General features: G+C 42.4%; 1 protein-coding gene across 1 annotated transcript in view; it reads right to left on the bottom strand.

Annotated features, from left to right (window-relative positions):
- Positions 1-10,547, bottom strand: part of THBS4 (thrombospondin 4) — a 53,852-nt gene extending 43,305 nt beyond the window's left edge. The window contains exons 1-2 of the mRNA XM_017870916.1: positions 10,227-10,547; positions 5,270-5,473 (exon numbers count right to left, since the gene is read on the bottom strand). Coding sequence (XP_017726405.1) covers positions 5,270-5,473; positions 10,227-10,314 — 292 coding nt within the window. The 5' untranslated portion in view covers positions 10,315-10,547. The remainder of the gene's footprint in view (positions 1-5,269; positions 5,474-10,226) is intronic.
- Between the last annotated feature and the right edge of the window lie 5,095 nt (positions 10,548-15,642).

Genomic DNA, 15,642 nt, shown 5'->3' with positions numbered 1-15,642 from the left:
AAAAAAAAAAAAAAAAAAAAAAGACTCCATAAATATTATTATTAATGTTTGAGGTCCCTCAATTTTTCCACTTATTATTGGGTCTAAAATTTTATTTTTTAAAGCTCTACCATCTCTCTTAATCTATATTTCTCTTTAGCTTGCAAGCTTCAGAACCACTAATCTGAACTATTTGCATGTCCTATCCTTAGGCTAAGGAGTTTGACTGACACTTTCTGGTCATTACAGCAAACACTTTGGGTTTCCTTCACTTCACAGCACCAAGTTGTTCTGAGACAATCATACTAAGACTAAAGAAGCAGTTCTCCTTTTCTTCTTCTGAAGGGTGAAATTGTCATCAAGGCAAGCCAGGAGTTCACCAAACCATCATCATTAGAAAACAGTTGCCTAAATAGCGGACATCTCTCTCTAATACTGTTTAAGAATATGAAAATTTTATTGAGCCTCATAAAGAAAGTTATTATACCTTATATAATTCAGTTCTCGCAATCAACCTGAGAGGTAGCTATTGTTATCCCCATTTATAGGCAACCAACCAAGGCTAAGAGAGATTCAGAGATGTATTTATAGTGATGCAGTTTGTGACTCAAACTCAGGATACAACCTGGAAAGTTGTCTTTATGCCAGATACTAGAAGAACATCAGCCATATCTTCTATCCAGCCAGGTGGTTTCTGTAGGATGCTTATTTCTATCAAGATTTAAAGTCTCTATTACTAATAACCTGGCAGCTCACTTCTACCAGAAATACTACCTGTATCCTCTTATATCCTATTCCAAAAGGCCTTCAACGTTTATTCATTAAAATTTATATATATATATATATATCTTTTGGCATGGTGCGGTGGCTCAGACCTGTAAGCCCTACACTTTAGGAGGCTAAGACAGGAGGACCACTTGAGGCCAGGAGTTCGAGACCAGCCTGGCTAACATGGCAAAACCCTATCTCTACTAAAAAAAATAGAAAAATTAGCCAGGTGTAGTGATCCGCACATGTAGTTCCAGCTACTCGGGAAGCTGAGGCAGGAGAATCAGTTGAACCTAGGAGGCAGAGGCTGCAGTGAGCCGAGATCTAGCCACTGTACTCCAGCCTGAGTGATGGAGCAAGACTCTGTCTCAATAAATAAATACATAATTTTTTGTTATTACCCACCGTGTGTCAGATATTGTGGAATCCCAGAATTTCACAATGGTGTATGTCATTTTTCACAAACAAGTCTATTCTTCTCAGCCTCCATTTATTCTTTTTCAATCTGCCCATGAACCACTTCTATGTACAAGGCACCTTGCTAAGTGCTGTAGCAGATGCAAAGATAAGGGCTGCACAGTCCCTGTCTCAAGGGAGCTCCCAACCAAACGAAGAGAAGACTTAGAAGTAATTCAAGTACAAGATGAGCTAAGATGAATGTCTTCCTTAAGAGGTACAAAGTCATATTAGAAAGAATATCAGAAGGAGCTGGAGATGAGTCTTGAATGTGTAGGATTTGGGTGTTGAGAGGTGATGTAGGACATGTGCCGAGGGAGCAGAGAGCAGGAACAAAAGGATGGAGGAGAGACAGCATGCACGGCCCCAAAGAATGGCAATAGCCTTTTTTCTGAAGCTCAGGCTGTATGGAGGTTGGAACGAGGGATAAACTGGAAAGGCTGCTTGGGGCCATGCAGTGGAAGCCCTGAATGCCTCACTGAGACATGGGTACATTATTCGGTTTGGAAAGGGGGCCACTAGAGGTCTCAGAGGTCAGGTGTATCTTCATCCAAATTATGTCTGTGAACAGTAATTTGGTGTTCTGGGGTAGGCTGACTTGGAGAGGGTGAGAATAGTAGCAGAGAGCTCAGTGGCAAACTCTTTCTTTGCAGTCTTCATTAGCTACATTTTAATTTGTTCCAGGAGGTCATATGGTGCCCAGATGACCAAATTCTGCTCTTTGATGCTGTGTAGTCACCCTCCTTCATCTCCTAGTCCTGGACTTTAATGGAAGAAAGGGTGTGTTTTATTTCCTACTCAGGTGTTTTAAGTCAGTAGAGATCCATTTGGATTTCTTCTGTTTCCCTGTTTTCCACGCAAATCAGCAGAAGAGGAGATCAGCTGAACCTTGGCCAGATGAATGCTGTCTGGAGCCTACCACATCCAGGAAGATAATTTTTGGAGGGTTGTGCGGAGAATTATGTCAAGCCAGCATGGCTACCACTGAACGCTTCAGTGGGGAGTCTCAACCACAGGCTCTGTCTTTTCCTTGGATCTGATGAACCCAGTGACTTCTTTTTATTGTTCCAGTCATAATGGACTTCTCCTTCCTGGAACTTTTATATTCACCAGTGCTGGCAAATCTTCATACTTTTTCTGACTGCTCCAGTGAAACAACTTCTCTGTGTCACTCTTCAACTCCCCAAGCTCTAATAATACCATAAATCCCTCTTTGCCTTATAAGAATTCTCATTTCTAGATTCTTCCAGGACTCCTTCTGTCCCCATAGTTTCTAAGAACAATTTATCTTTCCTAATAGGTTGGAGGGTAGGGAGATGTTCATCTTTCAGTTCTTCATCTCAAACCTTTCATCTTTTCTTCTAAAAATTTTTTTTTTTTCTTTTGAGACAGGGTCTTGCCCTGTTGCCCAGGCTGAAGTATGGAGTGCAGCAGCACGATCTCAGCTCACTGCAACCTCTGCCTCGTGGGTTCAAGCAATTCTCCTGCCTCAGCCTCCCGATTAGCTGTGACTATAGGCATGGTACATGCCCGGCTAATTTTTGTATTTTTAGTAGAGACAGGGTTTCTCCATGTTGGCCATGCTGCTCTCAAACTCCTGACCTCAGGTGATCTGCCTGCCTGAGCCTCCCAAAGTGCTGGGATTACAGCCCCTAAAATTTTTGATTAGCTGGTATTTACAGCTGACTCACATTTGGTGATTCTTCAGAGGAAACAGAGTAACGATTCCCTTACCCTCTACCTACTGCCCATTAAATCTAGTGTTACTCTTGTCTATGCAAACTGAAAGGATCAGTTCAGGGGAAGTTGCTTCCTTGTGCTTCCCAGCAACACAGACTTTCCACAATAGGCTCACACATACTGACCAATTTAGAAAGAGAGGGTGAGAGGCAGTGAGGGCAAAAGCTCGGAGCAGTTTTTTACTCTGTAGAGGAACTTCTGGCCATTAAGCTGGATGAACCAAAAAAAAAAAAATCTTTGCAATGCCTCTGAAATAGACAGGTTAGGAGAAGTTGCTGATCCACAGATGAAGAACGGTGATTTTTACAGATCACAAACTGAGTAGCTGGGTTGTCAGAAGGTGAGCAGTTCCTTCAACAGACGCTAGGCAAAATGGGGCTGTTTGATTCAAGGCAGAGACATGGGCAGAATCACCCCTCATTAGGGCTGAAGATGGGAAAAGGGGGACAGGAATGGTTGACCCATCTGCTGGCTATGTCCCCAGACTCACTTTATTATCTGACACCTCCTTATGGCCCCTGACAGGCTGTGAGGCACATACAGAGAAAGCAGACTTGGTAGTAGAATGGAAGCAGGGAAGAAGCATGTTGGAATTTGACAGAAAAGAAGGGGTTAAAATCCCATTCCTTTACACTTTTAACTTTAGAGTCCTATGAAAATTAAGAATTAGAAACTTCTTTTATTTCCTAATGCCTACAGATTTAAGTGTACAATCACAAGTACAATCTAAGAGAGAGTTTGAAGCACTAGGAAGTGTCTACTTTGTAAAGCAAACTGAAATAAACATAAAATCCAGCCAGAAGAACCAGTTCTCCTATTTTATTAAAAGCATGAAGCAGTAGGAACACACATCTGTCACATTCCTTAATAAACAGGAACAGGTGTTGTCCCCCAGGCAGGAGTGGAGAAGACAATGAAAAATAGTGACCATTTTCTTTGGGACTCACTTCTCAGTGCTTATAGTAACTTACTACGGCAATAAAACAAATGACAGCAGAGGGATCAAACCAGGGACAGGCCTGTGTCTGGCATGCACAGGGAGAAAAGAGCCCTATTCATCCTGTTCTACTGGTTAAGGTCTATTCTTTCCATCACAGCCAGGTAGGTGCTTATGGAGCTAGGAGCTAGGTCTACTGAGCACTGGCTTCAAAGGGAACCTAAGAATGGTATGGGGTGGCTGTCATGGGCTGAATGTTTGTATCTGCCCCCTTCCTCCTGCCCCACCAAATTCATATATTGAACTCCTAATCTCCAGTGGGATGGTATTTGGAAGTGGGAGTTTTGGGAGATGATTAGGTTTAGATGAGGTCCTGAGGGTGTGGCCCTCATGATGGAAATAGTGACCTTATAAGAAGAGACACAAGAGAGCTTGCTGTCTGTCTGCATCATGTAAGGACACAATAAAAAGATGGCCATCTACAATCTAGGAACTGGGCCCTTACGAGGATCCAAATCTGCTGGTAGTATGGTTTGGATATGGTCTGTCTCTTCCCATCAAAACTTGTGCTGAAAATTGGTTCCCAGTGTGGCAGTGTTGGGAGGTGGCGCCTTGTGGGAGGTGTATGGATTATGGGGGTGGATCTCTTATGAATGGCCTGGTGCCGTTCTCGAGATAGTGAGTTTCGGCTCTTGTGAAAATGGATTAGTTCTCAAGGGAATGGATTAGTTCCTGAGAGAGTAGGTTGTTATAAAGCTAGGATGCCCCTCAGGTTTTCTCTTCTTCCCATGTGTCTGCTCCCTCTTTGACCTTCTCCACCATGTTGTGACACAATAAAGTCCTTGTCAGAAGCCAGGGCCATGCCCTTAAACTTCCCAGCCTACAGAACTGTGAGCTAAATAAATCTCTTTTCTTCATAAATTACCCAGTCTCGGGTAGTCTTTTATAGCAACACAAAATGGACTAAGATGGCACCATGATCTTAGACTTATCACGCTGTAGAACTGTGAGGCGTAAATGTCTATTGTTTAAGCCACATAGTCTATGGTATTTTGTTATAGCAGCCTGAGCTGCCTAAGATAGTGGCTGAATTGTCCCTTGTCCTGTCTTCTCCAGAACTGGATTCAGAATAACATAAGGATGAGACAATGTCAAAGGCCATCTTGGTCACAGCAATTCTTCTTTTTATCTCCCAATGTCACTTTCTCCCTGAACCCACCACCCCCATATAGGTAAATGTACAGTAAGAAGAATTCAATATTGAAAACTGAGATGACTAGTGAGTGAGAATATAATTGTACAAGAAAACCATCTCAAAGAAAGTATACCCCTAACCCTGGAATAGAAAAAGGAGATGTTTAAGAAAATAATTTCAGCAAATTTGCTTACCTTTGTTTAAACGTCCCATCACAGTAAATTCAAAATATTTACTGTTGTCAGTTGAAGAGTAAAGACCGAAGATGGTGGCTGAACTTTTAGTCTGCAGCTTGAAGGTGGAAATCACATAGAGATCATTCAGGGTGGGATCTGTCAGGACTGGCAGCAGAGCGCCTGGGTTCAGCCTCTGACTGGAAGATGGGAGAAGGTCAAAGACTGGGGAGAAGGGAGAAAAGGGGTATAAGTGAAAGATTCAATTTGGGGGAAAACAGCGTTTTTTTGGTTGGGGGGCAATTTGACAGTAAGCTACAAAGTAATGTAAGCTAACCTTGTAATCCCTTTTCCATATTGCCAAACTCACCGGTTCTTCCCTGTTACTTTTACAGTGGCTGGACATCTGAGCCAGAAGAAATATAGCACAATATTCATCACTGGGTGTAGCCTTCAAGAGAGGACTGAATTTGCAAACACAAAATTGGGTTTGGCTGAACAAGTAGCTCTGAAAATGCCCACCAGGAAAAGCACTAAAGGCTTAAAGTACAAGGGGGACTGGTGAAAGCATCCAAACCATTGCTTTACTGATGTCCCGAAGCAGTGAATTTCTGTCACAGAGTCCCTTAGGCACCTCCAGGACCAGAGCCAATTGTGTTTTCCTGGTCAGTGACAAATGACAGGAAATGCAGCAGAAAACATGGATATGGTGGTAGATGTGCTTGTGGAAAATGATTTGCTACCTTTGTGAGACCTAAGTGTTCGCTTTGTGGCTTTACAATTTTCCGGCATTTCTCTGTTTAAAAAGATCCCAATGTGGAAACAAAACAAAATGATGTGGTTTCTGTTTCTTGACTATATCTTGACTTATAGAGTTGGTCTACAAAAATCAGAATCTGCATTTGTATTTGTATAAGTTGCTTTTGATCAAGCAAGCAGTACTTTCTCTCACAAACTTTGTAATATTTATGAAAGCTATGAGAGTATGCCTAGAGTCATTTAAAAGGCAAAGGCCAAATTTGGGTAATACTCAGTAGAAGTTACTTAGTATATGTATTAGCATATGCAAATATCACTTGAACAATTCCATAGCCTGCAGAAACTTCAGCACCTACAGCTGTCTCTTTTTTTTTTTTTAGACAGAGTCTTGCTCTGTTGCCCAGGCTGGAGTGCAGTGGCCGGATCTCAGCTCACTGCAAGCTCCGCCTCCCGGGTTTACGCCATTCTCCTGCCTCAGCCTCCTGAGCAGCTGGGACTACAGGCGCCCGCCACCACGCCTGGCTAATTTTTTGTATTTTTTTTTTTTTTTTTTTTTTTTTTTTAGTAGAGACAGGGTTTCACCTTGTTAGCCAGGATGGTCTCGATCTCCTGGCCTCGTGATCCGCCCGTCTCGGCCTCCCAAAGTGCTAGGATTACAGGCTTGAGCCACCGTGCCCAGCCACAGCTGTCTCTTGGATATAATAAACTAGTTATTAAATGGGTAATATTGACAATTGATAAAGAGTTCTTACAAATCAATAAAATGATAAGCATCCTAACAGAAAAATGGGCAAGGAATATGAAAAGGCAATTTACATAAAAAGAATTACAATGACCATTAAGTATATAAATAAATGTTCATGTATTTATCTAATGATGCAGGAGTTGCTAACTTAAACAATAAGATATTGTTTTCACCATCGAGTTGGAAAACTAGTAAATACAACAGTACTCAACTGTTTGTGAGAGTTCAGGGAAATGGGCAGTCTCTGTACCACTGTGTAACATTTAAACTAGTATAAACATTTTGAAGACAGTTTAAACAACAGTATCAAAGGCTCTAAAACATATGTGCTCTTTAATCTAGCAATTTTACTTATGGGAATTTATCCTATGGAAATCATGGATAACATGGTAAATTATTTAGGTATAAGAATATTATACACTATTCTAGAATTTCTATTTAGGAAAGAATTAGATGAAAATCTAATTGGAAGAGAGGTAAACCTGAGCTCTGTTGGCATAGCATTTTGCTATGAAAATATTAACTGTTCTTAGCAAAAAAAAAAAAAAAAGAAGGGCTTGGCTGAGATTGAGGGGATGGTTAAAATCATCCCAAACCATCCTGTGACACTCGCACTTGTTCAATAAATTATTATTTACAATATCAAACACCAAAACAACTTAAGGCGTTCTATATTACAACCCTGGCTAAATACATTTTGATTCTTCCAAAAAGCAGAATACTACCTAATTTTAAAGTGTAGCTGAATACTTACAGATGTGGAAAGATGTTCATGATACATTAAGAAAAAAGGATTCTAAAACTATATGTATAACATAATTCCATTTGAAATATATTTTCATGTAGAAAAAGATTTGAAATGAAAGACAACAACATGTTAATGTTAATAGAAGCTATCCCTGGGTTGTATAAATATAAGTTTTAAATTTCTTCTTTATTTTTTGCTTTTCTAACTTTTATCTTTGCTACAATGGGCAGGTATTGCTTTTGTAATAAGAATGAATAAAAGTTCTAAAGCAAACAGGCAAAAACCTAATTACTCAAGAATGTCTACCCTTTTTAAAAGACAATTTGTCTTCAAACTGGATCTATATTATATTTTTCGCATGTACCGGGGTCCTTACACAGTAATGAATTTAATTGGAAAGTAGAACATTTACTGTGTTCCTCTTAGTGCCTATATCCCTAAACCATAAACACTGTTGCCTGCTGCATTTCAAAAGGGAAATTGGATTTTTTAATTTTCAAGAGAATTGGAAACTTTACATTTCCACTAATGAGGGCAAAGGGAAATAAGGTATTATGTTTTAAAGTTCCATTCAGGATAAAACATCTTCAGAAAAGAGATATGTTTTTAAAGTATGGGAACTACCTTCAAAATAAAATTCTTAGTACTCTTGATTTTTGCTTTGACTATGATCAGGTCTATGATGTAATTCAAGCTAAACTTGCTGTATTTCAATCTATGGTTCATCTGATTCGTTTGCATCTCTCTCAAGAGGCAGAGATGGGATTACTTAGTAATGAACATACAGAGTGTTTTGAAAAGGAAATGAGACACTACCATTTTCTATTAATGTTATTACATTTTAGTAAAAGTGCCAGGATCAAAGCACAATCCTCTAGTGTTAGAGGTGAAATTACTGCTACCAATGAGCCCAGCTACCATGGTATGTAAATTGAATATATACTAATTTAAGACTAGCAATGCAGCTCAGAGGAAGAAGGAGATAAGCAAATTATCCTGTTAAGCCTGATAATTGCAGACTAGATAATGCAATAAAAGAATCTATCAGAAAGTTGACTTAATCAGATTATCTACAGCAACTAAATTAACCAGATAATTTAGGTTGTATAGGCTGAGTTCAAGTCTCCATAAAATGGTCAGGTATGTCTGAGAAACAGCATACCTAAGGCACACCATGACGCTGTATGTTCAAAAGTCAAGAATGCATATAATGCAAAAAAATTATACCTGTAAATTCAAACTTGCCAAATATCACCACAATAAGACTTTTGAAGTGTCTTTAAAAGCTTCCTTTCCTACCTTCCTAGAAGTATGGGGCACAGACTACAGCATTTGAAATATTGCAACACAAACTAAAAGTTAGCAGCACTCTAGCCCCTGAAACCACAATTCTGGTTGTCTGGTCTGGAATGAAAATGAGTTATTTGGCGAAATGCAGTTTAAATGGGCGATTCCAGCAGCAGCAGGAGGCAGGGGAGTTGAGAACACCCTCATAGGCATTCTTCGCTCTGGCTTCAAGAGGAAAAACAACTTTTACTTCAAGTTGTGTGTCTCTTCCAGTTTTATTTCCATAGTCAGTAATAAATCAACCCAGGCACCAAGTTCAAACAGATGAAGCTCACCCCTGACCAGTTAGGGCCAGTTATAGCCCTAAGTTTTTTTTTTTTTTTTTTTTTTGCTTAAATTATGTCTTTCTTTTGGTCTTTACAAAAAAACTGTTTAACTGCTTTCTACCCAATGGCTATCTCACCCCATTTAACCAAGGGGTTTGAGGACTGTCCAAGTATCTTTTCACATTATTTATATTTTACCTTTTCATAGAAAAGACCAATTTTTTTTTTTAAATTATAGATTCAGGGGGTACATGTGCAAGTTTGTCACGTGGGTGTATTGCATAAGGTGGGATTTGGGCTTCTAGTAAACACATCACCCAGTGAACGTAGTACCCAAATGGTAGTTTTCCCAACCTTCACCCCCACTTTTGGAGTCCCCAGTGTCTACTGTTTCCACCTTTATGTCCACATGTACCCACTGTTTAGCTCTCACTTGCGAGAACGTGCTATTTGGTTTTCTGTTCCTGCCTTAATTAACTTAGGAAAATGGCCTCCAGCTGCACTCATCTTGCTGCAAAGAACATGATTTCACTGAAAAGACCAGTTTTCAGCCCTTCCTATTTATCTCAGAAATTAAGACATCAAGCCAACTCTAGAAAGAAACGTTCTCTTTGGCGTTCAAGCAAAGTCAGAGCTGAAAATGCAGGTGGCAGGGCAAGTAGAGTAATTCTGCGTCTTTCTCAGGGATGTCAAGAGCAGACTCTGGGCGAACATCGCTCTGCCTATGGAAGAATTTAGGGTGCAAGGCTGCCTGGAGGGAACCGGCACAGGATGCAGGACCCGGAGTTCACCCTACACCAGAGCCTAACATGTTAGAGGTCTAGCGCCGTGTAGCAAGTTTTGAAGGCAACCCCGCGTCTTTGCATAGTTTGAATCAATTTTACATCCCCCACCTATTTAGGGAATTGTTCCCATCACTGGATAATCGAATTTCAGAAAATTCTAGACTAATCAGTAAGTCCAATCACAATATGCTTTTTTGGGCCCGGGAGGAACAGAGAGGGGCTGAGCAAGGGCCCAGGAGCACAGGGCCGAGCAGGTCCCTCCTCCGCTCGCTCCGCGGATGGGGCACCCAGTGCCTGTGGCCCCCGGGACCGACCCGAACCCACTTACCCTGGGGGGTGGCCTGGGCGCCTGCCGCCAGCCACGGCTGCAGGACCAGGTGCAGCAGGAGGACGGCGGCTCCGCACGGGGCCAGCATGTTGGCTCTTCCTGCTCCCCCCGAGGCCTGGGGCGACGGCGGCGTTGGCCCTGTCTGGGGGTCCCCGGGCCGTGCGTTGAACCTCGGTCGGGGCCCGGGCCGGCGGCGCAGGTGACCCGTGCTCGGAGTCCGGGCTGCCGTCGGGGGAGGCGCTCGCGTCCCGGCCGCGCGGTGCTTGGGAGCTGGCGGCTGGGCTCAGCGGCCGCGGCCCGGCGCTTTATGGTGCTGCCGGGCGGGGCGGGCCGGGGCGGGGCGGCCCCTTGGCGGGATACCCTGTCCCGGGAAGAGCTGGGCGGCTGGAGCCGCAAGCCGGGGCAGCAGGGAGAAAGGCGCGGGTGTGAGGATGGGAAGGAGCCTGGACGGACCAGGTCCTGGGGTGGGTGTAGACACGGCCCCGACGCGCGAGGGTAGGAGCGAAGATGGGCAGTCCGGGCTGGAGAGAAAGGGGTGCTGAGCAGAGGCACTCGGGGCCACAGGGGAGAAAGGAGCGGGAGGAAAGGGGCGAAAGAGAGGAAGAAAGTGACACTGACCCCCCAGGTTTGGGCACCTTCAGTCCCCCACCCTTGTGCTCCTTTTGTTTTCTAAAAAGAGGACTACCCTTTGGATCGGCTTTGAACGCCCACCTTGGGTTCCCTTGAGAAAGAATCCTGAAGTTCTCCAGGAACGCTGTGCCTCCTAAAGTGGCCTAGAGAGCAACGAGTTTCTTTTATTTCTTCAAGCTTTTCTTGAATACTTGAAAGGCTGAATGTTTTTCTCTATCGTTTTGAGACACAGTGAAAGGAAAGTTTTTGTGTTTTTAATGGAAATAAAACACATCTCAAGGAATCCATCCAGACAGAGCCATTTCTAGGCTGGTGAATCTGTGCTTTATGGAGAATTTGTTTTCAGTTTGGTTTCCAAACGCCTTGCTTGCCCACCTCTATTCCTCTGTCACCAAAGATTCCATGTGACAGTTTAAAGGTGAGGGGGTAGGACTTGAAAGAGATCGAGGGAAGGCAAGTAATTCGTCCTCCTCCTGGGTAAAGCTCCCGCAATGATACGGATTAACTAGAGGAAAAAATATTTGATAAACAGTGGCAAAAATTTCTCCTCTGTAACAATCTCGATTAATGGAGAAGATCCAGCAAAGTACTGCTATCTCTTTTATGTCTCAAATAATTCCATTTCAAAGTTTAATAAGCCACAAACTGGGAGATTAATGCACCATTTTATCCCCAAACTGTGCTAAAATAACTTGACACCAATTATTACTCAATTTACAGCTATCTGCAGAGTTCTCTAATATGTAAGGTCCAGTACAGGTCTATCCAGGGTTCCTTTAATGCCGCATTACACTAAAGTCACTCTCTGGAATGGGGCACCATATGTCTACACATGAGAGAGCACTGAGAGACACAGAGGATGTCCATACATATCAACTAATGAGATGGACTAGATTTGGGAATCTTCAAATCTCCAGACCATGTTCCCAGGAGTGGCCTGGATTTGAGAGGAATCCAGGTTCCCAACCTACGCTTCAAGCAGAACAGCCTTGCTTTTCTATGTTTTGTGCAGTAGACTTCAGAGATTAAGATTTTCTGTGAAGACAATGTTTGGATGTTCAAAATGTTGAAAGCCACTATTCAGTGGTTCTCAGCTGATTGGGTATATCAGAATCTCCTGGGGAATTTAAAAAACAGTGATTAGGTGCCTACAGGGAACAAATGAAACCAGTCATCAAAAGAAACAATATACTATATCACACCATAGACTACTCTGATACATAAAAGAGGGTTACTCCTTAAATGAGTCACCGAGCAAGCCTAGTAGATGCCTGCGAGAGTTCTTGTGTAGTGCACCAGACATTGCCTGTTTCCTCTCAGATCTGGTGCTCACCTTCCACTGCATGCTTGTCAGCAGTCTAGATAAAATGGAAGATTAGAGAGCAATAAGAAGGTAGAAGGTAGAAACTAGAGTATTTCCGTCTCTGTGAACTGAATGGATGGATCTTCTTTGTGGCTCTTGCAGGTGAGGTCCACCATGATTCTAGCTTCTGCCTTCTCACCATTTGAGTCCTCCAGCCATGACGTTGGAGATCACTTACTGTAGTTGCTAAAATGTGGATTGCCTCACTCTTCCAGTTGACATCTCAGTTCTTCCATTATATATGTAATCATTTCCCTGTATTAAATTTCTTCTATTTAAAATACCTAGAGTATTTGCTAGGAATCTCCATGGTGAGGATGATGCACCACATGCTGCTGGAGATGAATGTGTTGGAGGGCACCCTGCAGTGCCCAGAGTCTGGACATGTGTTCCCCATCAGCCACAGGATCCCCAACATGCTGCTGAATGATGAGGAAACAGAGTTGATCATGCTAAGTGCTAGTTTTTCTTTTTATTTTTGTGTGTATTTTTGTTAATGTTACCCTGTTTCTGAATTCTACCATGTGTGTCCCCAACCCTTGACCCAATGACACACCAGAGACACAGTGTTCTTGAGCATGATAGTATTTTTTTCCTCATTAAAGACTCAAAACAAAAAACAAACAAACAAACACACACAAAAAAACTAGGAATTTTCGATTCCTAGCAAATTCCCAGCAAAATAGCTTGCACATCATGATGGTTAATGTTGAGTGTCAACTTGATTGGATTGAAGGATGCAAAGTATTGCTCCTGGGTGTGTCTGTGAGGGTGCTGCCAAAGGAGATTAACACCTGAGTCTGTGGACTGGGAGAGGCAGAGCCACCCTCAGTCTGGGTAGGCACCATCTAATCAGCTGCCAGCAAGGCTAGAATAAAGCAGGCAGGAGAAGACGGAAGAGCAGACTTGCTGAGTCTTCTGGCCTTGATCTTTTTCTGTGCTGGATGCTTCCTGCTCTCAAACATTAGACTCCAAGTTCTTCAGCTTTTGGACTCTTGGACTTACACCAGTGATTTGCTAGGGGTTCTTGGGCCTTCAGCCACAGACTAAAGGCTGCACTGTCAGCTTCCCTGTTTCGAGGTGTTGGGACTTGGACTGGCTTCCTTGCTCCTCAGCTTGTAGACAGCCTATTGTGGAACCTCATCTTGTGATCTTGAGTCAATACTCCTTAATAAACTCCCCTTACTATCTATCCTATTGGTTCTGTCCCTCTAGAGAACCCTGACTAATAACACATATAGGCACACTATACATTTTGATTGACTACTAAGTGTAATGGAAAAACAAAAGAATCAAATGACTTTCTGTTAGCCTAGCAGAATTTACAATCTGGTTTTGCTTTTAGAGGGCTTGCATTTTTATGCAGCCATTCACTGGGGAGTCTCAGTAAACTTTTTCTTTATGTCCTCAGAGTCTAAAGTAAATTTGATTACAATAAAATTAATTTAATTAGCTATGAAATATATGATAAAGGAGACAAAAGAGTTTATTTTCATTTCCATGCCACTTCTTGTTAAAATATCTGTTCATGTACTTACATTGGATTTTATTTCATTTATTTTAATAATGTATTGATTTGTTTATTTTTTTTCCAGTATCTGACTGTGAACTCCTTAGTATTATCTCATTTATTTTTGTAACTCTAATTCCAAGTACAGTACCTAACATTTAGTAGTAAATATATCATTGAATTGACTTTCCTTCTCTTAATACTGTAACCTAGGATAAGAGTTGTAATATATTAGTAATCCATTAGTAGGTGCAGTAGGTTACAAAAAAGGCCCCAATTCTTTACTCTTCCATGTACACATCTTTTATTCTCCTGTGTACACATCTCATGGCTTGGCCATGTAACATTCTTGGCCAATAGGATTTTGGCAAAAGTGCCACAAGCAGAGGCTTAAAAAGTGCTTGTGTGATTGGGCTGGCTTACTCCTGCACCTTTGCCTTTGCCATGATAGCATGCCTGTGCTGGCCTATTGGAGGATGAGAGACGTGGAGCAGAGTACAGCCCATCCCAGGCAAAGCCAGCCAAGATCAAGCTGACAGATGAATGAGTTCAGGCAAGATTAGCAGAGCTGTTTGGCTGACTCCAGATGTGTGAGCAGGACACATTTATTTTTGTATACCATTGAGGTTTGTGGGTTGTTTGTTATGTAACAATATTATAGCAATGGAGAACTGATATACTACATTTTATTTCTTTTCTAATTGTTGTAATACAGAGTATGACTTAATTTTTGATGTTTGACTGCTGACAGCTCTCAAGCCCCACCACTTCCCTTCCTCTCTGCCCCACATCTGGGCAAACTGATAAGAATGCCTAGGTGCTCCTTCCTTGGCACTAGCAGGAAGTTCCAACAGAGTAAGCCCTAGCCCATGTACAGGAACCCTCACCACAGCCCCACTCCTAAAAACAATAAGAATCCCAAAGCCATTCTCCTTTCTTGTTCTCTCTGGTTTACAGACCAGCTTGGGAACCCATCTTACTCTCCCCAAAAAAGCTTATTCTATGAGCAATAAACCTTTCAAACCCCTTTGCTGCATGTGTGATGGCATTATTGATTTTGGCATCCAAACCCAATTTTGAAAGCGGGGATCTATCCTGCTCCTGTGGGGTGACTACAGCACTATTCTTCACAGGTGGGGGAAATCACCCATACTGTGCACTTATATTTGGCACAACTAAGTAGAAGTTTTATACATATGTGTTAATTGATATAGGTATAATAATAAAGTTACCATTAGTTATGTCAGGTTTTCCACTTGAATTTTTGAAGGAAACAGAAATGGATATAATTATTAACATTAAAAGATGGATAAAGGGCCAGGTGTGGTGGCTCATGCTTATAATCTCAGCATTTAGGATGCCAAGGTGGGAGAATCACTTGAGCCCAGGAGCTGCAGACCAACCTGGGCAACATAGTGAGACCTCATCTCTATAATAATAATAATTTAAAAATCAGGCCAGGCACACAGTAGCTCACGCCTGTAATCTCAGCACTTTGGGAGGCCGAGGCAGGTGGATCACAAGGTCAGGAATTCGAGACCAGCCTGGCCAACATGGTGAAACCCCATCTCTACTAAAAATACAAACAATTAGCCAGGCATGGTGGTGGGCACCTGTAATCCCAGCTACTCAGGAGGCTGAGGCAGGAGAATCACTTGAACCCGGGAGGTGGAGGTTGCAGTGAGCCGAGATTGCACCACTGCACTCCAGCCTAGGCAACAGGGCAAGACTCTGTCTCAAAAACAAAAACAAGTTAAAAAATTAGTTAGGCATGGTGGTGCCCACCTGTAGCCCTGGGAACTTGGGAGGCTGGGGTGAGAGAATTGCTTGGGCCCAGGAGGTTGAGACTGCAGTGAGAGCCATGATCATGCCACTGCATTCCAGCCTGGGCAACAGAGCAAGACCCTGTCTCA

Source organism: Rhinopithecus bieti, unplaced genomic scaffold (genome assembly GCF_001698545.2).
Source record: "Rhinopithecus bieti isolate Rb0 unplaced genomic scaffold, ASM169854v2 scaffold_5216, whole genome shotgun sequence".
NCBI classification, from domain to species: Eukaryota; Metazoa; Chordata; class Mammalia; order Primates; family Cercopithecidae; genus Rhinopithecus; species Rhinopithecus bieti.
Note: the sequence above shows the minus strand (reverse complement) of the source record. Positions and strands in the feature narration are given on the sequence as shown.